Source organism: Hypomesus transpacificus, chromosome 2 (genome assembly GCF_021917145.1).
Source record: "Hypomesus transpacificus isolate Combined female chromosome 2, fHypTra1, whole genome shotgun sequence".
In the NCBI taxonomy this organism is placed as follows: Eukaryota; Metazoa; Chordata; class Actinopteri; order Osmeriformes; family Osmeridae; genus Hypomesus; species Hypomesus transpacificus.
The window spans coordinates 15,526,437-15,551,236 of NC_061061.1; the positions used below are offsets into that span (position 1 = coordinate 15,526,437).

Genomic DNA, 24,800 nt, shown 5'->3' on the forward strand with positions numbered 1-24,800 from the left:
TAATTCATATTTAAATTAGTTTATTTCAGTTGCAAATGAGCTCTGTGCAAATGTGCACCACAAATAGGTATGATCATGTTTGTAGCCTTGCTACATACTAATGGTATATCACTGATCATTTCAAACATAGAGAGGAAACATGCTGGCTCATGATTAAAAGCACCTGCTATCAATGATTAGAGTCTGAAAGTACTTTAGATAGTTTTGCAACTACATTTTTCAATGAAAATATAAGCATAATGCCAGTGTCCTCAACATAGTTTTCATAAAACCAGCGCCTGTGTGTTTTTTTTGTTAATACATGAAGGGGGGAGGGGTTTCCATGGTACCTGTTTAACCAGAAGGCCCAGGAAGTGGGCAGATATGTAAAACAGAGACTGTCTGGATAACAATCAGTATGTGCCTGGGCACAGAACAAGCAGTAGAAAAGCTCAATTGTTGGAGATGATCACAGTGCTAAGGATGATGATGTTGTTATTGTTGATGATGCTGCAGTTTAAGACTACAGTCTTGAAGGAACTCTGTCCACTGTCTGAGCTGTCCCTAGATGGAGACTACCTGCTAGGGGGACTTTTTGAACTCTACGAAAGCAATAATGATTCTGACATTCTGGAGAGTAGCATGCTTGAGATACCCGTGTGCAACAGGTAAAGACTCTTTTTACTCTACATGTTGATTACCAACCGTAGTGACATTTATTACCAAAGATTTAATTTGATAAATAGTTGTAAATAGTACTTGTGGCATTCACGCCATTGCTGAAATTGGTTTTGGCCTTATCCCGGATTTGGAAGGATGGCAGTTTGCACTCCAAACGTATAGTAATTTTATTTTTCAAATCCAAAATGGAGGCATCCAAGACCAAATACATAAAAGTCACTTCATCATTGACTTTTTTAATTTTACAATATATTTAAATGTTTTCTCCCAAAACTCCAGCTGGAACCTCTCTTTAAAGGCCTACCATGAGATGGAGGTGATGCGCTTCACCATGGAGCATATTAACAACTCTTCAGATCTTCTACCGGGGATTAAGTTGGGCTACAGCATTTTTGACTTCTGTCACACCACAGTGAGCTTCTCTGCCACACTGGATCTGTTGGCACAGAAGGGAGAAGGAGGAAATGGTGTAGGAGGGGCAGTTCCAGTGTGGGATGGGTCTGTCTATAGCCCGAAAGTCATCTCTGTGATTGGTCCATTATCTAGCACTCAGACCATCAGTGTGGCTCCTTACTTTATGGCCCAGCTCATTCCCATGGTACTTAGCCTGTAGTGATATAGTTTGACCACACAGCTGTGCTATTGGAATTTTACTTGCCATCGGGTCTAAAGCAGACTTTCTCTTCTGCAGGTGAACCCTTCGTCTAGTAGTGTCCAGCTGAGCATGAAGTCTCGCTTCCCTTCCTTCTTTCGGACCATCCCCAGTGACAAATACCAGGTCCAGCCTTTCTCATACCAACACTGAGTGCAGAACTAGTGGATTTGGGGAATATTACTTAATACAAAAGAGTTTGCCCACAAAAGATAGATGCAGGCCCAACTTGGCCACGTCTTTGTCTGTAGGTGGTAAAACAGCATTAAAAAGACTTTTTCTGTTGCAGTTTGTGAGATTCAGTCAGTTCATGTGTGGTGTTGTTCCTCAGATGAAGGCCATAGTGCGCCTGCTGCTGAATTTTGACTGGAACTGGGTGGCATTTCTAGGCGAAGACAATGACTACAGCTACGATGCTCTCGAGGTCTTTCTGGAGGAGATCAGAGTATCCAGCATTTGCCTGGCCTATCAAAGCACAATCCCTGACAAATCAGTCATGATGTCCAAACTTATCAAAATATTGTCCTTGCAGAGAATTAAAGTTGTAGTGGTGGTTGCCACGACGAGTAAAATCGATCGTTTTCTTGAGAAAGCAGCAAAGGAACTGGGAAACGACATGGTGTGGATTGCCAGTGAAGCCTGGTCTATGGACAGTAGTCGGCTGAGAAAGCTGGCAAAGGTCAAAGTGGGGACAGTGTTGGGGGTCACACTGCAGAGCCCCAAGGGACTGGAGGGGCTAAATGACTTTATTCTCTCTGGCCGAGCTGTGTCTGACTGTACTCAGCAGGAGCTGGGCTGCAACCAGTTATGTCCTGAATGTGAAGTCATCGGGAGAGCGGAGGTGGTTAATCAGGACCAAATCTATGACTACGGCATTTATGCTGCCATCTATGCTGTGGCTCATGCCCTGCATGACACGCTCGACTGCAGTCACGGCCACTGCTCCAGCAACATCACTGTAGAGCCCTACATGGTAACAAAGTGGTTGACCCCTCTGATTTTTTTTTACTCATTTATATTAGTGTATTCTGAAGAGTCGCTTTACCTGCAGGATGTCCTGATCTATGTCTACCTATTTCTTTCTGTCTACCTACCACAGATCACTGCGGCTCTGAAGAAGGTGAAGTTCCAATTATACAACCAGACTATTCAATTTGACCAGAACGGCAATCCTCCTGCCTTGTATAGCATTGTCTATTGGAACTGGACTACTTGCAACCCTGACATTATTGGCTCATACAATGTCAAACAAAACCCAAGTTTCCAGATTGATGAAAATCTCATCACCTGGTTTGATGGATCAAATAAGGTAACAAATTCTGCTTTGACTGCCGTTTCTTTTTTGGAATCAATACAATTCAATATCAATATAATCTATCAAACCATAAAATAAACAGTGAAACCAACTTACAGCTATAATGAATCTTAAATGTACTATCTTTCACAGTTTCTAGCAGCATTGTGCATAATTTATTTGTATGTGTAAACTTATAAAACTGTAACTATAAACAAAACGTCAGACAAGTAAAGGAGCATTTTCATAGCTGAAGAGGTGTGCATTGTTCCTATGTCCTTTTGTCTTCCTCTCCACTCAGGCTCCTGTATTACAGTGTTCCAGTTCTTGTCCACCGGGCAACAAAAGGGTATCGGTTGGCTTACAGCCCTGCTGCTACCAGTGCCAGAGCTGCCCAAGTGGAACCTACATCAACAGCACTGGTAGGCCTGATGAATACTAACCATTCTGATTTACTCTCGACTACTCAACTAGATTATCACTAATGTGCCCTCAATACTGAGCAGACCCCAGCTACAGCCATGTTAACCATAAGTGTATGTTCGTGTGTCCACTCAGGGGACCCATACACCTGTGTGGCCTGTCAAGAAAACGAGTGGGCAACAAACAGCAGCACTTCCTGTATCGAACGTTCCGAGACATATCTGGATTTCTCCTCGCCGTTCGCCGTCACAATAATGCTACTGTCCAGCTCAGTCCTGCTCAAATCCGTCGCGATCACTGTGCTGTTCCTGTACCATGGCAACACGCCGGTAGTGAAGTCAGCGGGGGGCTGGCTGTGTGTGTTTATGTTGGTGTGTCTGACTCTCTCTTCCGTCAGCGCCCTGCTGAACATGGTGCGCCCGTCTCTGGTGGTCTGCTCTCTCCGCTACCCCATCTTCATAGTCTGCTTCGGCTCTGTACTCTCCTGCCTGACTGTGCGCTCCTTCCAGATCATCTTGATCTTCAAGATGGCTGCCAGGCTGCCACGTTTGCACAACGCATGTGTGAGCCATGGGGGGCAGTGGGTTGTCGTGACAACCTGCACCTGTTCCCTCTTCTTCCTGTGTATCTTCTGGTTGTCTGTCGGCGGTCCCGAGCCCATCAAGACCCCCAAACAAAGTGAATATGTTCTGGACTGCAGCTTCGGGAACATACCAGTATTCATCCTGGTGTGTCTGTTGTTAGTCCTACTGACAATAGTGTGTTTCTTATGTGCCTACATGGGCATTGATCTGCCCAAGAACTACAATGAGGGACGCTCCATAACTTTCAGCCTGTTGCTGTGCATTCTGATGTGGACTGCACTGTTGACAGTGTACATGATGCGTTTGCAAGAAGTCTACCATGCCATCACCACATGCGCCATCCTAATCAGCATCTACGCCATTTTGATCGGTTACTTTCTGCCCAAGTGTTACATCATAATCCTTAAACCGGAACGCAACACAGTTGCCCATTTCCAAACTTCTATACAGAACTATACCATTCAGGGAAGACGATAGAACAGCACCTCACATTCAGGATTAACCTTTTTAAATTCTCCAATATAGTTTTAAGCTTTAGCCTTACAACTTTTCACATGTATGGTGCTTTAAATATGTACAGTATGAGTAACGTATGCTATGAATGACACAATTGCATACTAAACAAGCCCCAGAGGGCATTGTATAACAATGTTAATTGTATTTATTATCCAAGCTCTCATTAACAAATCTGCATATAAAAATACCAGGAATCTTTAAGTGGAACACCATGTGGTGGTATATAAATGATAAAGAATCATATTCTGAAGGTTGTCTGAAGGTGGTATTGCAGAAACATTGCTGCTTAAAGTAGGACCAAAGCCATGCAGCAATAAGTACAGTTCTTCAGAAAGGAGTTAAATTGATAAATGTGACATATATTTGTTGTTGTTGTTGCTTTCTCCTTCTATTGACTTCCTGTGGTCAGTTTTCATTAGGGGGCTCATAGGATGGTTTAGGAGTTCTTCTGAGGGACTTTAATGGTAACCTGGAAGAGGAAAAACAGTAACAAGCATTAATGCAGAAACGCGCATCCTCGCATGCTCAACAGTGGGGTCATGTAGAGACTGTTACCGTTTTGACTTCAGTGTAGTTCTGCAGGCCATACTCGCCAAGCTCACGACCGTTCCCTGACATCTTGTAACCTCCAAAAGGTGCCTGAGCTCCAAAAACGTTATAGCAGTTGATCCTAGGTGAGAGAAAACATAGGTTTGACAACCAAGATGCTAGGAGACCTGACCAGGGTAGAGCTCAGACTGTGCCAGCAAAGCCTTACCAGACTGTGCCTGTGCGGAGGCCACTGGAGATGTAATGGGCTTTGTCGATGTCCTTGGTGAAGACGGCGGAAGCCAGGCCATACATGGTGTCATTGGCACGCTCTACCACTTCCTCCAGATCCTTAAACTTCAGTATCTGCATGACTGGACCAAAGATCTACAGGGCCCATAACACACAGATGAGAAACAAACAAACAAAATCACCTTGACCCAGATGTTTAAATGTTCCCAAACTTTCTTTTAAACGCATCTTTTAGACTTTAGCTAGACTGGCCTCAATCCCATTTAGGAGTGAAACAATGTTCATCTCACAAATAATTTATTTTGTGGGAGAAGAGAATTCAGCCTATTCCCTCAGCACCACAAAAGGCACACAAAGTGAAGCTGGACTATGAGGTAGCTCCAAAAGTCAGCATGGCCACTCAGAACCTAGTTTTTATTTTCTTGCTGTGCTTTTTAATAATTGTGTCATGTCCACTGTACTGTCCCGTCTGCAATGTTGAATGTATATCTGTTTTTAAGCTCTTGGTGTGGAACGAAGTAAAGTCTCTTGGTGCAGAAGTAATAAAGGTTTTCATTCATTTAATGGAGGGAATTTGAGGACCGCACCTCCTCACGGGCGATAGTCATGTTGTCCTGGACGTTTCCAAATATGGTTGGCTGGATGAAGTAACCGCGGTCAGCTGCTGCACCCCCTCCACACATGAGCTTGGCTCCCTCCTTCTTCCCACTACTGATGTAGCCCAGAATCTTCTGGAACTGGTCCTCATCTACCTGGAATGTGTGTGTACGTGGGCACGCACAGAGAAATGTGTGTACAGATTGTGTTCATGTAAAATAAACATGGTACACAGGTCAGAACTAGTTATGCAATGTCCAGGTGAGTCTACATCATCAAATACTCTTGTGAATGCATCGCAGACCTGGGGTCCCTGGTCAGTCTTAAGATTGAAGGGGTCTCCCACCACCCTCTTCTTGGCAAGCTCCACGCTGCGCTCCACAAACTCGTTGTAAATGGACTCCTGCACGTAGGTTCTAGAACCGGCACAGCAACACTGGCCCTGGTTGAAGAACAGGGCGAAGTGGGACTGCTCTACAGCCTCCTCCACTGCAAGCACACACACACACACACACATCAAGCACTGCATCTCTCAGGAACAGAAAGGAAATAAGGATAAGAGGAGGTATACTGACTGTTGGCATCAGACAAGATGATATTGGGACTTTTCCCTCCGAGCTCAAGAGTGACCTTTTTCAGGTTGCTGCTGGCTGATGCCTTCTGGATTAAGTGGCCCACCTGGCACACAAGCAGAGACAAAGACGGAGATATAGAAAGAGGAGAGTTGTAAAAAGATAAGAAGAACGGTGAGACAAAGAGACAGTCTAAACGCGGTGCCAGAGCGCTTCTCCTTCAGATGGATCCGGTGCTTTGAGTCAGTTCAAGTCACCTCGGTGGAGCCGGTAAAGGCTATTTTGTCAACCTCCATGTGACCAGCAATGGCGGCACCTGCTGAGGGACCCATTCCTGGCAGGATGTTGACCACACCTGGTGGGAAGCCCACCTAAAACACACACAAGTCGATAAGACTCAATATTGGAGGGATGGGGTGTACAGTACCAGTCAATGGGAAAATGTGTCCAAACTTTTGACTGGTACTGTACATGTATTGTGGACAGTGCGGGGGTGGCAGTGTGTGTTGAATCACTTACCTCTTTGATCAGACTGGCTATATACAAGGCAGTGAGGGGCGTCTGTTCTGCAACTTTCATCACCACGGTGTTGCCTGTTGCTAGGGCGGGGCCGAGCTTCCAGGCCTGCATTAGCAAAGGGAAGTTCCACTGGGGGGCGGTGCAGGTGCAGAGAGGGGGAAAGGTAAGAGATGAGGTAAGTCCAAACCAAGTATGGCCCCTCCCGTTAACAACAAGCTCCCTGCGATTGTCTGCATGCATGCGTGCCCAATAAGACAGTAAATTATGTTGTTGGGCACTAATCACAAAATGATCGAAAGTGGATGAGAATAACACACAGAAATAGGTGCGCGCACACGCCTCCAGACTCTCCCTCTATTTATACAACACAGCCTTGCTTGTTGACTACAAGGTTTTCTAAGCAGTCTAGTATAGAGTGGTGTAGCCTTATATGACCCCCCTCCCTCCCTCCCTCCTAGATGGGCGAGAAGCCAAACCACGACTGCTGGACTGGAGGGACATTGCAGAAATTCCTTATCAGTTCTAGTTGTGCAACAGATCCTTCAAACTATTTTGCGAGATGTTGTCGTTTGACTGGCATGCATGTATAAAGATTCAAAACATTTCCTAGACTGTGCCATGCAATAATATTCAATAAAATTCATATTTTGCAACCTTAAAGCCACATTCCACTAATGTATGCAAGAATGCATTACACTAATGCAGCTGCACATTGGAATACACATGGAAACTTACAGTTAAGTTTTGATACTGGTTTGCTACCTCAAACCATTGACTTGCTGTACTTCAGGCAATTATTCCATAATGTTTTCTTGCCATAATTATTCCCCCCCCCCCCCCCCCCCCCCCCCCCCCCCCCCCCATCAACTCACTGGGATAATCTGGCCACACACTCCCACTGGTTCATGACGGGTGTAGCTGAAGTAGTCTCCATCGATGGGGATGGTCTTTCCCTCACACTTATCTGCCCAGCCAGCATAGTACCTGGACAAAGGGTCAAACTGAGTTCTCGAGCAGTTTATAATTTAAATGGCAGCCCAAATGACAGTCAACACTTCTTGAGGGAAACCTGCAGCATTCCAGAGAGCAGGTTCCACATAAAGACATGATGGAGCAGTGCGTGTGTTGGGGGCTGGGAGAAAGGAAACAACCTTGCAAAACGGGTTTACACTCAGTTCAGATATTTTTCAGACTTTTGGAAAACACTGTCCAATAAAGAAGCCATTTCCTTACCTCATACTTCTTTTCCCCCTTTTGTCCTGAGTCCCTCTCTTGTCCTCTGTCCCCATTTTATTATCTCGCTCATTCATTCCATTTCTGTCTTAATCCCATACCTGTCCCCCCATAGCTGTTGTATGATGTGATGATGACTGACCTCAGACACTTGACGACCATGGGGACATCGACACAGTAGGAGATAGCGTACGGCTTCCCGTTGTCCAACGTCTCCAATTCCTATGGCAACAACTTCAATTCAAACTGGTTTCAGAGCACTAGGAGCATTGTGAAATTCATAACAGGGCGGAAGGTGCATTACAAAATAGAGGCTGAAAACCAGAACTGAAATGTTCAAGTTGGACAGGGTGATTGACCACAAGTAGGTGACTACAGTCAATTATCTTGTCAATCGTTCCAAAGCCAAGCAACTGTGCTGCTCGAGAATGATTTTACTACAGTGGTCTCACCAAGACTCTGAGGATCACTTTAAACACACAGAGCATTGACAGACAAACATCTAGGTCACACACACACACAAAACCCCTTGTACAGCTTAGGCCAGACCATGTGACCAGGGCCTATAAAACCATGTGACCTCAGCAGGAGCGGCTTGGTCAGTACAGAGCCTCTGACTCAGCAAAACCCTTCGCACACAAATCTGAATATGTTGCTACTGATAAGACAAGCTTCCTGAAAACCAAAGGAAAATGATTGACTCAGAAACACTGGCTTACCCTTGGCTAAATAATAAAGTAATTGTTCCCAATTTATGTCAACATAGTACTTAGTATTACACAGTATCTTTTGGCAGTCGCCGTAGATATCCCTGTACATGTTCTTTGTCCATTGTTAGTGTTGCATAACAATGGAATCCAACTTACCGCCAGGTAGGCGGTGTCTCTCTCAATGGCATCAGCTAGGCGGTTTAGGAGCAGTCCACGGTGTGATGCATCCATCCTTCTCCATGGAGAGCCCAGCCTGAAGGCATCCTTAGCAGCTTTTACAGCCTTGTCTACATCCACCTGGTGAGAATGGATGGTGACAGGAAACAGCAGAGTGAAAGATGAGCTCAGAATATCTCACCATGAAAATCGACAGCTCCAGAGCAACTTAACCTCTCAGATCCTAAAAACCTGGTAGCTTAGAGTCCCTCTGACACTACAGTACTAGGACCAGAGCCCCAAGTTTCCAGCAACTACACCAGTAAACTAATCCCCATCCTCCAGCCTCACCTTGTCAGCCTCTGCCACCTGGCAGATGACCTCTCCTGTAGAAGGGTTGATGGTGGGGAAGGCCCGTCCACTCACTGCATCCTGCCATTCATTGCTGATAAATAGCTGCACGCAAAAAAAAAAAAAAAAATCTATATTCATATACATCTGGTCACAGTCACAGACTTTATCAAGGCTACTGATAAGTCAGAGACACCAAAAGTATGTTCAGACTTTCCAATCTCAGTACAGAAACGTTTGATCTAATTCAGTTTTTTTTCAAACCTGGTCCTAAGGGACCGGCCGCCCTGCACGTTTGAAATGTTTCCCTCTTCCTGCACACCTTATTCAAATGAAAGGGTCGTTGTCGGGCTTCTGCTGAGTTTACTAATCAATCAGGGGTATTGAGCAGGGAAACATAAAACATTCCAGGGCTGGTGGATCCCCCAGGATCAGGGTTGAGAAATGATTATGTTTATGTCTGCATGATATCTCATCTATGGAGATTCCAGTAGTCTCTGTAACAGAGAAAACTTAGTTTCACTAGTTTTTAAAGCACTCAACTAGCCTAGGGACCTGGGGTGCCTGCCAGTTGCTGTCTGAACTGGCTGGTCGCCTTAAGTTCCTGACGAGTAACGGCAGAACCCATGGATTGTATTAGGCTAACTGAATTAGACACGTTTCTGACATGTGAGACAAGTTGCAGTTAACATCGTCAAGTCAACAAGAGGGTCAGCAGTGGGCTACTCAACAAACCATTTCTAATGAATTGTTCGAATGAGTTCTGTAGAACGACCGTTTCAATAAACACTTTGCTGTATTCAAAACCTGCTGGGTTGCACTTGCAACGGTTTACCTTATTATAATGCACTTCCGGCTGAGCGTTTGGAGCAGGGATGGCAGCAGCAGAATACCGACAAGATGAAATCCCGGAGATCTGAGGCAAAGTTCGGGACAATGCGGCTCGCAGCATCGTGTTTTTAAGTCAAGTTGCCTACCACCAAGCTGAAACAGGACGTGATATAAGCTGAATACTTTATGCACAGCAAAGTGCGTAGTGCCACCCGCCCCCAAGACCATGCGCAGTAGAGTCCACTGTTTGGAGTTTTGGCGAGGATTTTTACAGTAAACGAAGTTGTAAAAGGACATAAACTATATTTCATACAATAATAATTTACTTTGAAACACATCAGTCTATAGCTACAGTGCAGAAATGACATGTGCTCAAAGCTCACTTTTGCCGAGCAAAAATTCAAGTAATTCAACAACTAAATAAGCCTACTGCAAACTGTAAGAACTGAGTGAAAATTGACTTTACTGCCGAGCCAATGATATGAAATGTGTGGTGAGGGAGTTCCTATCTCATAAGTGTTACTGCAGTGTTGAACTTCAGACCGTCCGTCACATCGGTAAAGGTTTGCTGTGAATCAGACAAGAGACTGTAAAATCAATTATGCACAAATTTGGTAAGATAGAGGTGTTTATATGTTCATAATCAGCACAATGTCTTTCACCACCATCAGTTAAAAACATTTCTCTCTTTTCTAACAGACTGATTGCCTCAAAGAAAGTAAATGCAAACATGGGACAACATACTGTTAATAGCATCATTAGATGGTGCACTAGGTCAGACCTGTTCACCTCTGCACCTATATGCACTGCAAGTTAAACTTGAAAACGTATCTACAATAAACCACTAACATTTAAGGATTTCATTTCATGAAACCATTATGTGGTAATGTATCAGTAGAACATATACAATTATGGCAGGGGAAAAGGCAAGAAAACTAAATCACTGCTTGATTTCATAATCAACAATCTTCACTACATGTGCCCCTGAACACAAGTTCTTAAGAGGACATCCTTAAATGACAGTCTGTCCCCTTGGCATGGCATTGAAGATACGGAAGCCTTCCTTGGTAGCAAAGTCCCACCCCAGCTCTGCCAGCTGCTCTGCTTCCTGCTGACGAGAGGCCAGGCGAAACAGCTGTAGCGCCATGTAGAACTGAAGATGGGGAGGAGGGTCCATGCCCACGGTGCTGCAGTACTGACGAATCAGATCCTCCCATCTAGGGATGCCCAGCTGGTCCACCTGTAGGCCTCCCAGACCTGTAATGAGATGAGGAAACTAGAAAATACCAATATGACAGTCATCACACACGACGAGCAAACTAATAAAATATTGGCACAAGACCATGCATGCCACACTAAGATGTGTTGTTGACAGTCTGACATTGCACCTGGGAATAAGGGGTGGTCCTGGGGTAGGTGGTGGGTGAGGGATAAGGAAGTAATGTCCAAGAGAGGGTCTCCCAAGACTGCTGAACTCCAGTCCAATACCCCCACCACCTCTGCACGCTCTGGGTGAAACACCAAGTTAGAGAGCCTAGAGACAGGAGAGGTCAAATACACAACATGGTGACAGAAAATTTTAAGATTACACCGCAAATGTGGTGTGGTAATGTGTGGTGTGTACATGACAGACAGTGAGAGAGTGTATGCGAGTGTGTACCTGAAGTCTCCATGTACCAGCGTAGTTGAGTGGTCTTTAGGGAGGTGTAGAAGTAGCCAATCGATGAGTCGGTTAACAACTGGGATGGATTGGGTCTGAAAAGTCCTATACTGATGTATCCACCTCTCCACCTGCACCCCCAGTGACTCCACTTGAAATTATAGACAGATAAACAGGTTTAAATACTACTGCCGAGCATTTTAAATCATGCTACACAGTGTTTTAACCGACTGGAATCCTTCTTCATCTGGGTTGGCCTGCCTGGTATATCCTTGCCCTCCAGGTTCAGCAAGGTGGTGTCGAGGCAGTGGAGTTGGCAGAGAGCCGAGGTCATTGCTTGGTACAGGGCAGTCCTCTCTGTGGGGGCCAGGCCTGGTAGGGATGGGTCAGTGAACCTCCGCCCTGGACATATCTCCATCAGAAGGAAGGGACCACCAAGGCTAGGTAAAAAGACACACACAAAAATAAATAAAGGGTTCTATTTGTGTAAATGTGTGTGTCTTATGTGTCTGTATACGTGTGTTCACACCTTGGATCCTCACAGTAGTCAATGATCTTTGGAATAGGCAGGCCGGATCCACTGAGAGATTTCAGGAGTCTATGTAAAGCCATTAGATATGGAGAAGGGATAATCATAAAATACAGGCAACAACCATCCTAATAGTATCTTATTCCTGTAAACCAATCAGAGTGTGTGTGTGTATTGACCTGTGCTCTGTCCCAAGGGCCTGGGAACCAGGCAGCTGAGTTCGAAGTAGTAGATTACGCCCTCTGGAGGTTACGAAGTGTAAAGACTGACTGGGATTTAGAGTCTGGACATTAATATCTATAAACAACAGAAGACAATGGATTTTCATGGAGTTTGTAAACAAATTGTGTGTATCTATTGATGTGTTTCTCTAAGCTTAAGGGTCAGGGAAGTACTGGTGTCATCCAGTTGTAGATGTGTCCTCAGGTACTGTGTGTGTTGGTCTGTGAAGGGCTTGGAGGTTCTACGGGATGTCCCAGAGAGTGATAAGGGGAAGCCCAGCACCTCTTCTAGGTTCCTCACCGCTGCTTCTGGTTCCTCTACCTGGGAAAAACACATTTCTCACACACCTTGTACACACCTGGAACCTATGGTGTGGTTGCATCAGAATGGTTACCTTACCTTGATGGAAGTAATTCCCAGGTCAGCAGCAGCCTGGACATTGAACTGAAGATCGTCCAGAAACACAGCTTCCTGGGCAGACACACCCAGTCTGTGCAGACAAAGCTGGAAGATCCTGGCATCAGGCTTGCTCAGCCCCTCCCTGCAGGATTCTACTATCTGGAGAGGTAGGGGGGGGAGAGAGAGAGAGAGAGACACAGTTAAAGTTGAAGGCAACTGTGCTTGTCCATTGAAGGTATATTTACATTCAAAGGACACTACAGTAAAATAATGGTTTTGGTGACTATGCTGAGCAATTATGATTAATGAAATGAGCAAGTAACAAGAGGCTTCTGACCACATCAAAGAGGGCAGGGTTGAGTGGCATATAGGGTTTTTTATCTAGAGTCAGGAAGTTGTTGCTAAGAACAGCGGTTTTCAGGCCTCTGGACCGCATACACTCGATGGCCTCCATCATGACTGGCATGGGTTGTTGCATTGGCCCACTGGTCAGGGCAGATATTAATGACTCAATTGGAACCGGAAATCCTGCCTGTGGTGTAGGAAATATTAAATTAGATGAATGATTAATCATGACTTCTGTTGGAGTACAAGTGAAAAATGCTAGTATGACGTAGGAATAGTAGAAACACATGGCAAGGATGAAATGATCTGTTTGTCAGTTGGCTTCTGACAGATTGTGTTGCATGAGATTGAGTAACTCACAATGTCACTGCATTGCTTGCTGAAGGCCTCTACAAATTCTTGTGCATCCAGCTCTCCCCTCATGTAGCTATCCCATACATTCAACTCTCCTCTTTCCCTGATGGCCCTGCCCAAAGTGCCTCGGGGAACCGCATTCTGTTGCTCAAACGCTGCAGAGAAAACCGAACGCCCACATTCAATACACAGTGTGTTATACACACCAAATACCATATCAGTGTCACACAGAACACACACACACACACGATAGTATATTTTAGGACAAAGCATAAACTGGCGTGTGTTTCTTGAGTGTCTCTGTCACCTGAGAATATCTTGACCGGCGAGGGCAGGAGAACTCCATACATGTCAAATATGACAGCTTTGTAAAGACAGATGGGGGTGCGACTCAGTTGGCGTTTGGGTGTCTGCAAGTGCCACCTGCGGGCGCCAAACTGCACGGCAGGTCGCAATAAACACATAGGCTTCGTCACCATCATCTTGGTTCTAATTCTGAAAAACATGCAAAAGATGTCTGAGTCTTTGCTTTGAACACAAACTGAGACCCTTGAACATGTATACATTGGGAAACTACTTGCAGAGATTTACCGTCTTTCGCTTTCGTAACTTTCGTAACACAACAATTTTAAGTTAATGTTTGAGATTTGCTTAGCTAATTTCTCAAGTTCAAGTTCTTTGTCATATAAACTGGCATATTCCTCTTACTTTTACGCGGAATTTATGTCAGAATGATGTCCCCATGACACTCGACCTGAATGCATCAGTGGGCATCGCAAATATATATTTCCAGATCACCGTATTTATGAAACTATCTGGAGCCCCTGTGTCAATCTGCTTACATGACAGACATGTTGTCTTTCAGCGTCAATCACGTGATCACTACGTGGCCATGGGATGGGGGTTGGTACATTGGAACGCCCCTTATTTGGGGTTAGAAAGGATAAAGTATCTGAGAGAGCAGAAGAATGGAAAGGCTGTCTTTAACACATTAGCAAACTGTATTTTTATTTTGCCAAATGTGCTTGCAAAGGTAAAGCAAATTATAAATAAATTCCAAAAAGGATAATGCATGCATTTAACACACGATACGGTTACGAAGTTGTCTGTTTTGGGCTGACCTGCAGTGCAGATTGGGATAGCAAGCTAATGTGACAGCTAGTCATATAGCCTAGCTAGCTAATAGAGCTAGCTTGCTTCACTACTTTACGAATAGTGCACACGAGTTGACTTATTAGACAGGTTAATATATGGCAATACATTCGGTTCGCTGTCAAGTCTCACTTGATATTGCGTTGTAACATTACATGCAGGCTAGACAACTAGCAACATATTCATGTCTAGTTAAACTAACGTTCGAATGCCTGTCAACTAGCTAGCTACAATGGTTAGCTATTGCTAGGTAACTCTTGCTTAGACGTTAATTCGTCTTACTTTAATTCGCTTGCGACTTTATGAAATAACATTTAAAATGTGCCTCATATAACGTTAGCTCAGCTAACGAGACCTTTCTTAATGAGTTAAGTTAGTAAGCTAGTTCTAGCAAGCTCACTGTTCCATTCATGATCATGTTGCTACCTCGTAACTGTAGGCTAGCTAGCTAGCTATCTTGCTGACCATTGAACGGTATTTAATTGTATTCCCTGAACCAACAAACTGTTTTAGCTATTAATGAATAGTTAGTTAGGTAGCTACTTAACGGTATCTTCTGTAACCGTTGGGCACCTCGCCAACAACGGTAGCACTATCTACCACTATCTAGCTACTCAAGCTTTCTTGTTAGCAAGCTATCAACTAGCCTAGCCTAAGCCGAGTCGGCTAGAGGGTGAATGGGCAATGGAATGTGGTTGCAAGCAAGCAGTTGGCAGCACAAGCCAAACGAAATATGAGTACTTTATCGTTGTTCAGCCTTGCTAGCTCTACTGTAGCTGTGCAGTCAGCAAGTGTTAGTACATTGACAGACTAGATCTCTGTAGGCTATATTTTGAACGCCAGGGATATTGCCACCATATAATCAGCTTACTTTCCCTGTTCCACGTGTTGTCCAACACAGACACAAAACATTAGTCTTGGAATAGACAGTTTGAAAATGAGCAAGAAACCACCCAATCGTCCAGGGATCTCCTTTGAAGTTGGGTCCAGAGTTGAAGCTCAAGACTACCTTAAGAAATGGTATGTATATGTCAGTGTGCCATTTTATTGATACAATCAAAACATCTGATTTATGTCGTATAAAAAAATTATAATCTGCATCTTTTTCTTTTTCTCGTCTAGGTACCCGTCTCGCATCGAGGAAGTGGACTTTGAGGAGGGGAAGATGCTGGTCCACTTTGACAGGTGGAGCCATCGCTACGACGAGTGGATTCCGTGGGACAGTACTCGGCTGCGTCCACTGGAAAGATCAGCAATACGAAAGGAGGGCCTTAAAGAAGATGAGGAGATGACTGTAGGTAGTCCATACACACATATAAACACACATACACACCAACCCACACACAAATATGCCTGTCTCTAGACACACACGTCTATGTCTGTTGCACCTGTAACTAACCTGGCATGCTGGAACTACAGAGGTGTGTGTACCAGACATAGGACAGGAAAGCAGACAGGATGTGATGTTGTAGATCCAGAACCCTAGTGCTGCCTGTCATTGAGATGGGATAAGTAATAATAGCAGTTATGGATTCATTGTTGATGCTTGTTATGAATATGTTCTACCAGGAAAGACTCAGCGAGATGACAGCATCTCGCCTCGGTGAGCTTCCTGGAAGTACAGAGAGTGCTGGGGACCAATCAGACTTACCGCCACAGAGACAAGTATATACACCCCCAGTGTTCCATCTGCTGTTATTGGCTTGTTTCATCCAGTGTTTTGGTTCCTCATGTTCCAGCTTTGGTGCATCAGATCATGGACGGTTAGGCAGAGCTGTATCAGGCCTATACACCAAACATCAGGCATTGCCAAACCGAAGCACAGTGACCTAGACACAATGTTTTGTCATTCTGGTCCTTTAAGCTTGTTTCTTAGTTTTCTGAATCACATTACTTTTGTTTGTTGTCTAATTATAGAATTTTTTCTGAAACAGCAATTTTGTTCATAATTTTTCTCAAAGAACGGGTTGGTTCATTACATTAGAGAAAGCGGTGATCAGTGTCATGATTTTTCTTTTACCATAAAAACATATGTCTTTAACTGTTTGACATGAAAAACTATCTTTTTATTTTGACTTATATGAAAGAAACAAACAATGTTTAAAATCATCATGTTCTCCAGGGGTTTGGTTTTTAACAATCTTATTTTAGACATTTTTGTATTCATGTCAAATAACACGTGTGTTAGTGTAGGTTCATGGATCTTATCGTATGGCAGATGACAGATGTTTGCTCTCGGTTGTTCTGTGTTGCAGGAGTTGAGAGATGGAGAAGAGGTGCTCGCTCGATGGACAGACTGTCGATATTACCCTGCTAAGATAGAGTCATTCAACAAGGACAGTGAGTATGACTTTGCTGGAAGTCCTTTTTGATTTTTTTTGTCTTTTAAAACCAGTACTGATACATTGGAATTCTTGGTCCGGCTATTCTCTGCAGTTTTCCATCAATCTAACCATAGTCTTACTTGGTGTTTCTAAACATCGAGGCGTTACTGGACATTAGGGGTGGGAATCGTTTAGTACCTTTCGATTCTTGGGGTCACGATTCGCTCGAAAATTCAATTTGTAATAATAATAATTTGTATTAAATATTTAAGGCCGATTTTGTTTTACATTTGTGAATCGCTTGAAAACGGAATTGCGATTCAAATGTGAATAAAACATTTTTCCCCACCCCTACTGGACATTACATTTATTGGATAGAAACCCCCCACCTCATGTTTGACCTCTGTTTCTCAGCTGGTACCTACACGGTGCAGTTCTACGACGGGGTTGTCCGCTGTGTGAAGAGGATACATATCAAGTCCATGCCAGAGGATGCAAAAGGCCAGGTGAGAGAAAAAGACACCAGGCCTCAAACACTGTCAAGTTTTTCAAACCCAGTTTAGTGTGGCATCCCAGTTCAGATAGTAACACAAATACCCTGACGTCACAGGCCTCGTTCAATTCAACATGAGCTTCACACACAAGCTAAATAAGTCTTAAAATGGCTGCGGCTGTGAGATGCAGACATACTTGGACTGTGTCATTAAGTGTGTGCCTCCTTTTCCCTCTCTTTGCAGAAGGTAAAAAAGACAGCAGGGCCTGGCAGGATAGAGCAGGATCTGGCATCTGCAGGGTCCCAACCCATAGACCACACCTTAATCTTATCTACCAGCTAATGTATCTCTGTAGCTTCAGACTGGAAGGAATAGAACACTGATTGTCTAAGCTGCCAGCTATGAGTGGGAACCGGATACACTGTCAGATGCTGATTGTAAAGGGTTGAGATGATTGCTCAAATCCATTTTTGTAGCTTGAACTTATTCTGTTAGTAGTAGTTCCAATACTTGTGTGTTGAGGTCCAGTCTGTTTTTGACCACCTGCCCCATACCCACCAGCAACACATGTCTCTCTGTCAGGACTGGGTGGCGTTGGTAAAGGCCGCCTCGGCCGCCGCCAGGAACAGAGGCAATAGTAAACCTCGGACCAGCGCCAACAGTAACAAAAACCGCGATGAGGGCCGCGGAGAGCGCTCCGAGGATGAAGACGCCGAGGACGACTTCGATGACGACGAGCAGGAAGAGGAGAGCAACTCTGACAAACCTGGTACTTCAACCCTACCTCGCCTCCGCCTTACAGCGTTAGAACCGCTGTGATGCCGGATGCCTTTCCCTGTTGCTTCAACTCGTACTAGGCCCTTTCTCACTGTCTTTTCTATGTCTCTCGTCTGTTTATACTCAAGTTGTGTGTCTCTTCTGTGTGTCAATACATCTTATTTGTTTAGCTTCGTTCATTAGCCTGTGTAATCCTCTCTTTTGTCTCGCTTATCCCTTCGAGGTGCTTGTGTTGATTCTGCAGGAGATCAGGAGGAGCAAAGGGATGAGGAGGACAGCAGACACACCCCCGTCTCCAGCCCGGCCCCTACCAAGGGTGGGGCCAGGCGCTCCAATCATCAGTCTGTAGAGTCCACCAGCTCCACCCCCTCCCAACCCGTCTCTGCCCCCTCGTCAGCAGGAGAGGAGACCCAGTCGGGCACCGAGCCCCCCCTCCCCTCTCTCAGCTCCTCCACTGCACCCTCACTTCCTGGTGGGTGCTCTATGTCACAGCATATCTCCGGGTAATGTTTGTCGGTGTATGTACAGTATGATTCATGTGTATGTGTCAGTAATGACCTCTTTGCCCCCCCCCCCCCCCCCCCCCCCCCCCCCCACGTAGCCCCCTCCAGCCCCTCCCCCTCCTTAAGAACGTCAGAGTCTGCACAGCAGAGACGACGCTCCCAGCGACTTGCGAGCACCCCAGTCGACGCACCCGGCGACCCCACTCCCAGCCCTGCACACGCCGACAACAGCCCCTCATCCCCCGCCAAAGAGACACGCCCGACAGAGATCGATGCATCTTCTACAGAGGGTAAGCTTCTGCAGCCTACTAACCCGTCCAAAGGAGAATTCCATACAACAATCTGCCTTATTTCTTATACAAAGAGTGTACAGTAACTCAACACTGTTCACATTTGTTTATCCTCGACTTGTCAGTATTGTTCTTTAAATTTAAATATCTGGTTCTGTCACAGGTGCAGTTCTGAACTGTGTGGAGAAGTCAGATTCCAGCCTCCATAACTACTGTGCAGGAATGCCCTCCACACCCACTCCTCCAGCACCAGCCACAGGCCAGAACCAGCTGCCTGGTGGACCCCCCGCCAATCATGCTGGGGAGAAATCTTCGCCACTAGCAGCAGGTATTGTTAGGCTAGGAAGATTGGCCATTTCTTTACATGATCATGCACCTGCCGGCATCTGTTGAGAACACATCCAACATCTGTGTGTGTGTGTGTGTTTGCACACTCTCTGTCTTCCAGCTCCCGGTTTGAAGACGGCAACCATCAGGACTCCCAAAATGAACAAACACACCAGAGAGCCAAGTAAGATCAAAGCGTTAAATACGGTTATTGTTATTACAGTAAATGGCGGTAGCTTGAATTCAGCAATATGTGTAGTCCGTCACACTTTTCACCTGTCTCTCTCTCCAATCTAACCTGTCTGACCTTCTGTTCCCCCCCCCAGTCATGAGCACCCTGCGGTCTGAGGACCCCTCATCCCCAGGTGACCTGGACAGCCAATTCCAGTGTCAGGTGGCCGGTTGCTCAAAAGCCTTCCGCAAAGCCAAGCTTTTGGAATACCACCTCAAATACTACCACAACGCCGACAGAGAGACCCATGACTTTGAGACGGGTTCCCCGGACAGGGTGGGCCGCACCCGGGCCACGTCCACCTCCCTGCCCCCATCCTCCAACCCCCAGCTGGAGGTCCCTGACAGCAAAAGACGCCGCACTGTCTCCTCATCCTCCTGTAAGGCCCATAGCGGCATTATACCGGCACCGTAAATTACACTTGTTATAAAACAAGGGCCTCCCTTCTGTAAAACTGTTTGTCTTTGTCCCCAGCTCTGTCTCCCCAGGCACAAGCCCTCCAGCTGGACTGTGTCAGAGCCGGCCGGACGGGAAGGAAGAAGCGCTCGTCAGCCTCCATGAGCTCTGACAGCACTGAGGTGTCCCTTCCTCCCCCGCCCCGTGATAGGAGCCTGGACAACCTCCACGAGAAGATCCTAAAGAAGGTCATCGACAAGGACAAGTACCCAGAAACAGGTCAGTCTAGCTAGGTCTTTAACCTTCTCTGTCTCCTACCATATAGACACTTATACCCCCTCTCTTCTTGACCAGTATTTTTGTCAGTTGGTCTGAACCATCCTAGGGATGACATATAGACTAACTATTCTGCTATTGTTTTTTTTTCCAGGGTTCATCAAAACTGAGAAGAAGGTCAAACTGGAGGAGAAGCCGCAGCAGCTAGGTGAGTTTGTCCTCTTGGTCTGTCTGTTTGTGCCTCTAACTGTGTATCTCACTGTCTCTCAGAGTTACATTAAGTCTCATTCAGAGCGACTTAAAGTAAGTACAGGGACATTCCCCCGAGGCAAGTAGGGTAAAGTGCCTTGCCCAAGGACACAGTAACTTTGCACGGCCAAGAATCGAACCAGCAACCTTCTGATTACTAGCCCGATTCCCTAACCGCTCAGCCACCTGACTCCCTGAGTCGAGAGTTGAGCTGATGAGAACCGATTGTGTTTTCAGGAAAGAAAAAGGAGAAGGACAGGGAGCGTAGGGACAGGAAGGACAAAGACCTGTTCAAACTCAAACAGAAGAAGAAGAAGAAGAAAAGGAAGAAATCCAAGGAACACAGTAAGACAACACAACACTGTCCCTTCCAACACAGTAAGACAACACAACACTGTCCCTTCCAACACAGTAAGACAACACAACACTGTCCCTTCCGACACAGTAAGACAACGCAACACTGTCCCTTCCAACACAGTAAGACAACACAACACTGTCCCTTCCAACACAGTAAGACAACACAACACTGTCCCTTCCAACACAGTAAGACAACACAACACTGTCCCTTCCAACACAGTAAGACAACACTGTCCCTTCCCAGTCGTTTTGCCCACATGGCTTCTGTTACATTGACGTGTGTGTGTTTCCTAGGCTACACGGACTTCGACGGGATGTCGCTCTCCTTCCTAGACAGGTCTTCATCTCCCCTGCATCGTTCTTCTGGCAGCGCGTTCACCTTCCTCACCTCCTCGTCGCCTTCCTCCTCTAAACACCACCAGTACCCACGCGCCATCCTGTCTGTCGACCTGACCGGAGAGAGTGAGTGATCAACGACAGGCCCCAAGTCCCTAACTCAACCCCCCCCCCCCCCCCCCCGTTCCATATGCTTCTCACCCTTCTACCTCTGTTCTAATTTGTGTTTGTATGTGTGTCCCCGTGTGTCCAGACCTGTCGGACGTGGACTACCTAGAGGACTCGACCACAGAGAGCCTGCTGCTGAGTGGGGACGACCTCAGCCAGGAGGACCTGGCCATGGAGGCCTTCCCTCCTGAGGAGCCGCAGGACAGCCAGGAGATAGTCCGCTGTGTCTGCCAGATGGATGAGGAGAACGGCTTCATGATCCAGGTAACGTACGACCAGCGCACACCCTGTTTACAATGTGGACACCTCACTAGTTTATACCAAGGAGGATATGTTGGGTAGCCTACATAACTCACCAGAAATAACTTGTTTTTAATTGACTCGTGGTCTAGGAACCTTCAGGTTTAGCTCATAGCAAAGCAAACTCCTGTGCTGACTTGTCTTTTAGGTATTTCTGTGGTAGTTTTAAGTGATTCTAGCTCATGTTAATGCAGTTTGGACCCCCCATGTCTGTGTGCAGTGTGAGGAGTGTATGTGCTGGCAGCACAGTGTCTGTATGGGCCTCCTTGAGGACAGTATCCCAGAACAGTACATATGTTACATCTGCAGAGACCCCCCAGGTAAGACATACACTTGTGGTCAATAAATCTCCCAAGACCTGATTATCCTGGGCTAGAACTGTGTGCCTGACATCTCTCTGACTCCTCCCAGGCCAGAGGTGGAGTGCCAAATACCTGCATGACAGGGACTGGCTGACGAAGGGTCACATGTTCGGACTGTCCTTCCTATCAGATAACTACTCCAATCAGAACTGTCAGAAGATAGTCTCCACCCATCAGCTTCTGGCCGACGCCTACAGCCTCAAGACCCTGCTCCACGGCCTCACGCTCAAGATGGACATTCTGCAGTAAGACTCCAACATATCTTTTCTGTTATTGCCTCTGCCTCTAGTCTTGTTGGTTTTTTTCTTATTATTCTTCTCAAACTTTGATGTTTTTCCCCCCCCCAGGAACAGACACAGCCCCAGCTTGCACTTCTGGGCGCGGTCTTGGGTAAACTCAGATGAGGACCAGCCAATGGGAGGGCTTCCTGACTGCCTGCACTTTCAGGAAGTCCTGGCAGACTCTGAGGACCAGAATTGTCTCCCCGACACCTATATCACCAGCGAGCACAGCTACCAGAAGCCCCCTGGGACCCCCGGTGCAGCCACTGACCCCCCCAGGATGGCTGCAGACCTTTTGGGCTGCAGCAGGGAGGAGGGCGAGGTGGGGATGAGCCTGGAGCTCAAAACTGTCACACACTCTGTGGAACAAGGAGTAAGGATGAGCTCTGGCTACATATGTTCACTTTGAGTATGTTTGGTTTGTAGTAGTGGGTGGGCTTTTGCACTAACCACAGCATGGGTTTATTTGGTTTGTAGGAGAGGGCAGCTGTGATGTTGCCTGGTGCAGATTCAGTAGAACATGCCAGAAACTGCCTGCAGTGGCAAATGAACCTGCTGACCCATATAGAAGATGTCCAGAACCAGCTGGCCAGCAGGATGGACCTAATAGAGAAGGAGCTGGATGGTAAAAAGTTAACCGTTTGTCTGGATACACTGCACACATGTAACAAACACCCTTTTGGAGCTCCAGCCTTGGACACAAACACACAGAATGACATCCACATTTAGAACAAAGGGAAATTAGCCAATGAGAAGCCACTGATGGACCGTTAGCTATTTATAAATAGGAATCTAATGTGACAATCAATCTTACTCACACTCTCTCTCTTTCTCACCCTCTCTTTCTCTCTCTCACTCTTTTTCTCTCTCTCACTCTCTCTGTCTCTCTGTACTCACGCTCTCTCTCTTTCTCTCTCTCTCTCTCTCTCTCTCTCTCTCTCTCTCTCTCTCTCTCTCTCTCTCTCTCTCTCTCTCTCTACCCCCTCCACAGTGTTGGAGAGTTGGCTCGACCTGTCAGGAGAGTTGGAACCCCCGGACCCCCTGGCACGGCTGCCACAGCTCAAACTACGCATCAAGCAGCTGCTCTCTGACCTCGGCAAGGTTCAGCAGATGAGCGCCCTCTGTTCTGTCTGACTGTCTGTGGGCACAGGGGGCCAGGCACCTGTAGCATCACCTTCCTCTGGCCACAGGGCCCCCCAACCTTACGGCCACCACACCACCTCCACCCTACTCATCCGCAACCTTGCGTGTTTGGCCCTGGACTGATAGAGATGGCCTCTGGACTGCCACCCTCCCCCCGCTCACCCTTGACAGCCGGCTGGCCTGCTGCACTAAGACTGAAAAAAAGTGTTTTAAAAGGGAGAGAGGAAAGACTCTTTGAAAGGATGAAAGGTACCACTTAAAGACAGTGTTATCCTGTAGAGCTCAGGACATACCCGTCACTTTACCCACCATGCTAGCCAGCACTTGTCAGCAGACCTGTTCACTAGTGAATGGTCTGTTCTACCCAGCAGAATCCGAGAATTGCTTTTACCAGCTGTACAGTGACGGTAGACTGACAGGACAGAAGGACATACGCTTTAGCAAGCATGGTTTATAACCCAGACTTGCTGGTTGAAGATTGATGACCTGACTGAGAGTCCAGTCATCACCAGGTGGTGACTCTGTTGTGCCAAGGAAAAGCCAGGTTTACAGTGTTGTACCCCCACCCAACCTCTCCTAGGGGTAAACTAGAGGGACAAGCACCTGTGTTCACCTGTATACACCTCTTTCATTCTCTAGCCCGACCACTAAGCCCCCCTTCTTGATCTTCTTCTCTACTCTTTCTCCTCCATCTCCTGACAGCTACTCCCTTCCTCCTTACCCTCTGGCTGTTGGGTCATGTGATCTCAGCGGGGCCTCTGTATGGCTGACTGGGTCAGCCAACTGCTATGAAGTTGGGTTGTGCCCAAGTAAGCTAAAGCACATGCTTCATGTGTCACCATTTTTTGGAAATGTTTGTACAGTTTTTCATAACTGTAAAGATGAGGAAATCTAAAAAGGCATAAGAGGACAAAATATACTTGAAGATGCCTGTTTATTTAGCATTTCTATTAACATGTAAAAAATGTGTTTTAGAACCAATAGGGTTAAAAACTTGAAGTTGATTTTCATTGACATATACAGCTGTACATTCAGAGTTTATTTAAGACTGTTCCTATGTGATTTACTACATGTACAACTTCAATAAAATGATATTCTGGATATTTACCATGTCCCTTTTATCGTTTCCCACCCAACTAGCTCTCTCAACCGCGGGGTGGAGTAAATGAGGCATTAGTCTGTCTAGGAGAAGCTGTTTTAGTACAGTGTTCCAGACTTAGCCACCACCCACCACCCACCCGTCAGCTCAGTCCAAGTAGCTGGTTAACTCTTTGTACTGAAGTCTAATAATGATGTAACCCCTTTACATATGGCCACAGTAGATTATTTATAGTAATATAAAAGGAAAAACCACTGTAATAGGATGTTATGTGATGATAAATTACCAGCAGGACAGCCTAATTAATAAACATTGGTTTATTACAACTGCAAGCTATGAAATAAGCT

At 46.0% G+C, this 24,800-nt stretch overlaps 4 protein-coding genes across 10 annotated transcripts; 2 read left to right on the forward strand and 2 right to left on the reverse strand.

The window, feature by feature from the left end:
* The first annotated feature begins 383 nt into the window (after window positions 1–383).
* On the forward strand, window positions 384–4,480 carry LOC124477431 (taste receptor type 1 member 1-like). 2 transcript variants are annotated; one of them, XM_047035215.1, is made up of 7 exons: window positions 384–647; window positions 940–1,258; window positions 1,352–1,438; window positions 1,644–2,285; window positions 2,412–2,621; window positions 2,908–3,028; window positions 3,165–4,480. In XM_047035215.1, the coding sequence occupies exons 1-7, from the start codon at window positions 445–447 to the stop codon at window positions 4,088–4,090; spliced, it is 2,508 nt and encodes an 835-aa protein (XP_046891171.1). In that variant the 5' UTR covers window positions 384–444; the 3' UTR covers window positions 4,091–4,480. The 2 variants fall into 2 exon arrangements, with proteins under 2 accessions (XP_046891171.1, XP_046891179.1); XM_047035223.1 differs by having other exon boundaries at window positions 940–976.
* On the reverse strand, window positions 4,257–10,110 carry LOC124477444 (aldehyde dehydrogenase, mitochondrial-like). Its single transcript, XM_047035232.1, has 13 exons — window positions 9,883–10,110; window positions 9,048–9,152; window positions 8,697–8,837; window positions 7,973–8,052; window positions 7,470–7,581; window positions 6,598–6,726; window positions 6,336–6,449; window positions 6,082–6,184; window positions 5,811–5,995; window positions 5,497–5,661; window positions 4,887–5,044; window positions 4,685–4,799; window positions 4,257–4,598 (listed from the first exon to the last, which is right to left on the reverse strand). Exons 1-13 carry the CDS (start codon window positions 9,997–9,999, stop codon window positions 4,566–4,568), a joined length of 1,557 nt encoding a protein of 518 aa, XP_046891188.1. The 5' UTR covers window positions 10,000–10,110; the 3' UTR covers window positions 4,257–4,565.
* Window positions 10,111–10,488: 378 nt separating this feature from the next.
* LOC124477095 (acyl-CoA dehydrogenase family member 10-like) lies at window positions 10,489–14,252 on the reverse strand. Of its 2 annotated transcripts, none has more exons than XM_047034649.1 (12): window positions 14,096–14,252; window positions 13,695–13,882; window positions 13,394–13,542; window positions 13,026–13,220; window positions 12,689–12,847; window positions 12,463–12,610; window positions 12,247–12,364; window positions 12,068–12,136; window positions 11,800–11,978; window positions 11,539–11,689; window positions 11,267–11,412; window positions 10,489–11,135 (listed from the first exon to the last, which is right to left on the reverse strand). In XM_047034649.1, exons 2-12 carry the CDS (start codon window positions 13,867–13,869, stop codon window positions 10,891–10,893), a joined length of 1,734 nt encoding a protein of 577 aa, XP_046890605.1. In that variant the 5' UTR covers window positions 13,870–13,882; window positions 14,096–14,252; the 3' UTR covers window positions 10,489–10,890. The 2 variants fall into 2 exon arrangements, with proteins under 2 accessions (XP_046890605.1, XP_046890615.1); XM_047034659.1 differs by lacking the exon at window positions 14,096–14,252 and adding an exon at window positions 13,979–14,085.
* Window positions 14,253–14,300: 48 nt separating this feature from the next.
* On the forward strand, window positions 14,301–24,457 carry phf20l1 (PHD finger protein 20 like 1). Of its 5 annotated transcripts, none has more exons than XM_047034604.1 (23): window positions 14,301–14,420; window positions 15,441–15,559; window positions 15,662–15,833; window positions 16,109–16,204; window positions 16,795–16,879; window positions 17,278–17,369; window positions 17,601–17,603; window positions 17,940–18,126; window positions 18,358–18,606; window positions 18,736–18,927; window positions 19,091–19,255; window positions 19,376–19,438; window positions 19,581–19,865; window positions 19,961–20,161; window positions 20,313–20,366; window positions 20,645–20,752; window positions 21,059–21,226; window positions 21,354–21,532; window positions 21,789–21,888; window positions 21,980–22,175; window positions 22,278–22,584; window positions 22,689–22,836; window positions 23,203–24,457. In XM_047034604.1, the coding sequence occupies exons 2-23, from the start codon at window positions 15,477–15,479 to the stop codon at window positions 23,343–23,345; spliced, it is 3,276 nt and encodes a 1,091-aa protein (XP_046890560.1). In that variant the 5' UTR covers window positions 14,301–14,420; window positions 15,441–15,476; the 3' UTR covers window positions 23,346–24,457. The 5 variants fall into 5 exon arrangements, with proteins under 5 accessions (XP_046890560.1, XP_046890576.1, XP_046890567.1 ...); XM_047034620.1 differs by having other exon boundaries at window positions 18,379–18,606; XM_047034611.1 differs by lacking the exon at window positions 17,601–17,603.
* Window positions 24,458–24,800: the final 343 nt, after the last annotated feature.

What these genes read in the sequence shown, in the direction of transcription:
- LOC124477431 (XM_047035215.1), top strand. Translation starts at nt 445, where the DNA reads ATGATCACAGTGCTAAGGATGATGATGTTGTTATTGTTGATGATGCTG. An exon ending in TGGCCCAGCTCATTCCCATG is followed by an intron (nt 1,259 to 1,351) that starts GTACTTAGCCTG and finishes TCTCTTCTGCAG; the next exon opens with GTGAACCCTTCGTCTAGTAG. An exon ending in GGTTTGATGGATCAAATAAG is followed by an intron (nt 2,622 to 2,907) that starts GTAACAAATTCT and finishes CTCTCCACTCAG; the next exon opens with GCTCCTGTATTACAGTGTTC.
- LOC124477444 (XM_047035232.1), bottom strand. Translation starts at nt 9,999, where the DNA reads ATGCTGCGAGCCGCATTGTCCCGAACTTTGCCTCAGATCTCCGGGATT. An exon ending in CCTTTACCGGCTCCACCGAG is followed by an intron (nt 6,185 to 6,335) that starts GTGACTTGAACT and finishes CTTGTGTGCCAG; the next exon opens with GTGGGCCACTTAATCCAGAA. An exon ending in AGACTGACCAGGGACCCCAG is followed by an intron (nt 5,662 to 5,810) that starts GTCTGCGATGCA and finishes CACACATTCCAG; the next exon opens with GTAGATGAGGACCAGTTCCA.
- LOC124477095 (XM_047034649.1), bottom strand. Translation starts at nt 13,869, where the DNA reads ATGATGGTGACGAAGCCTATGTGTTTATTGCGACCTGCCGTGCAGTTT. An exon ending in TGGGAATTACTTCCATCAAG is followed by an intron (nt 12,611 to 12,688) that starts GTAAGGTAACCA and finishes TGTTTTTCCCAG; the next exon opens with GTAGAGGAACCAGAAGCAGC. An exon ending in GGAGGGCAAGGATATACCAG is followed by an intron (nt 11,690 to 11,799) that starts GCAGGCCAACCC and finishes TATAATTTCAAG; the next exon opens with TGGAGTCACTGGGGGTGCAG.
- phf20l1 (XM_047034604.1), top strand. Translation starts at nt 15,477, where the DNA reads ATGAGCAAGAAACCACCCAATCGTCCAGGGATCTCCTTTGAAGTTGGG. An exon ending in GAGCAACTCTGACAAACCTG is followed by an intron (nt 18,127 to 18,357) that starts GTACTTCAACCC and finishes TATCCCTTCGAG; the next exon opens with GTGCTTGTGTTGATTCTGCA. An exon ending in CATCTGCAGAGACCCCCCAG is followed by an intron (nt 21,889 to 21,979) that starts GTAAGACATACA and finishes GACTCCTCCCAG; the next exon opens with GCCAGAGGTGGAGTGCCAAA.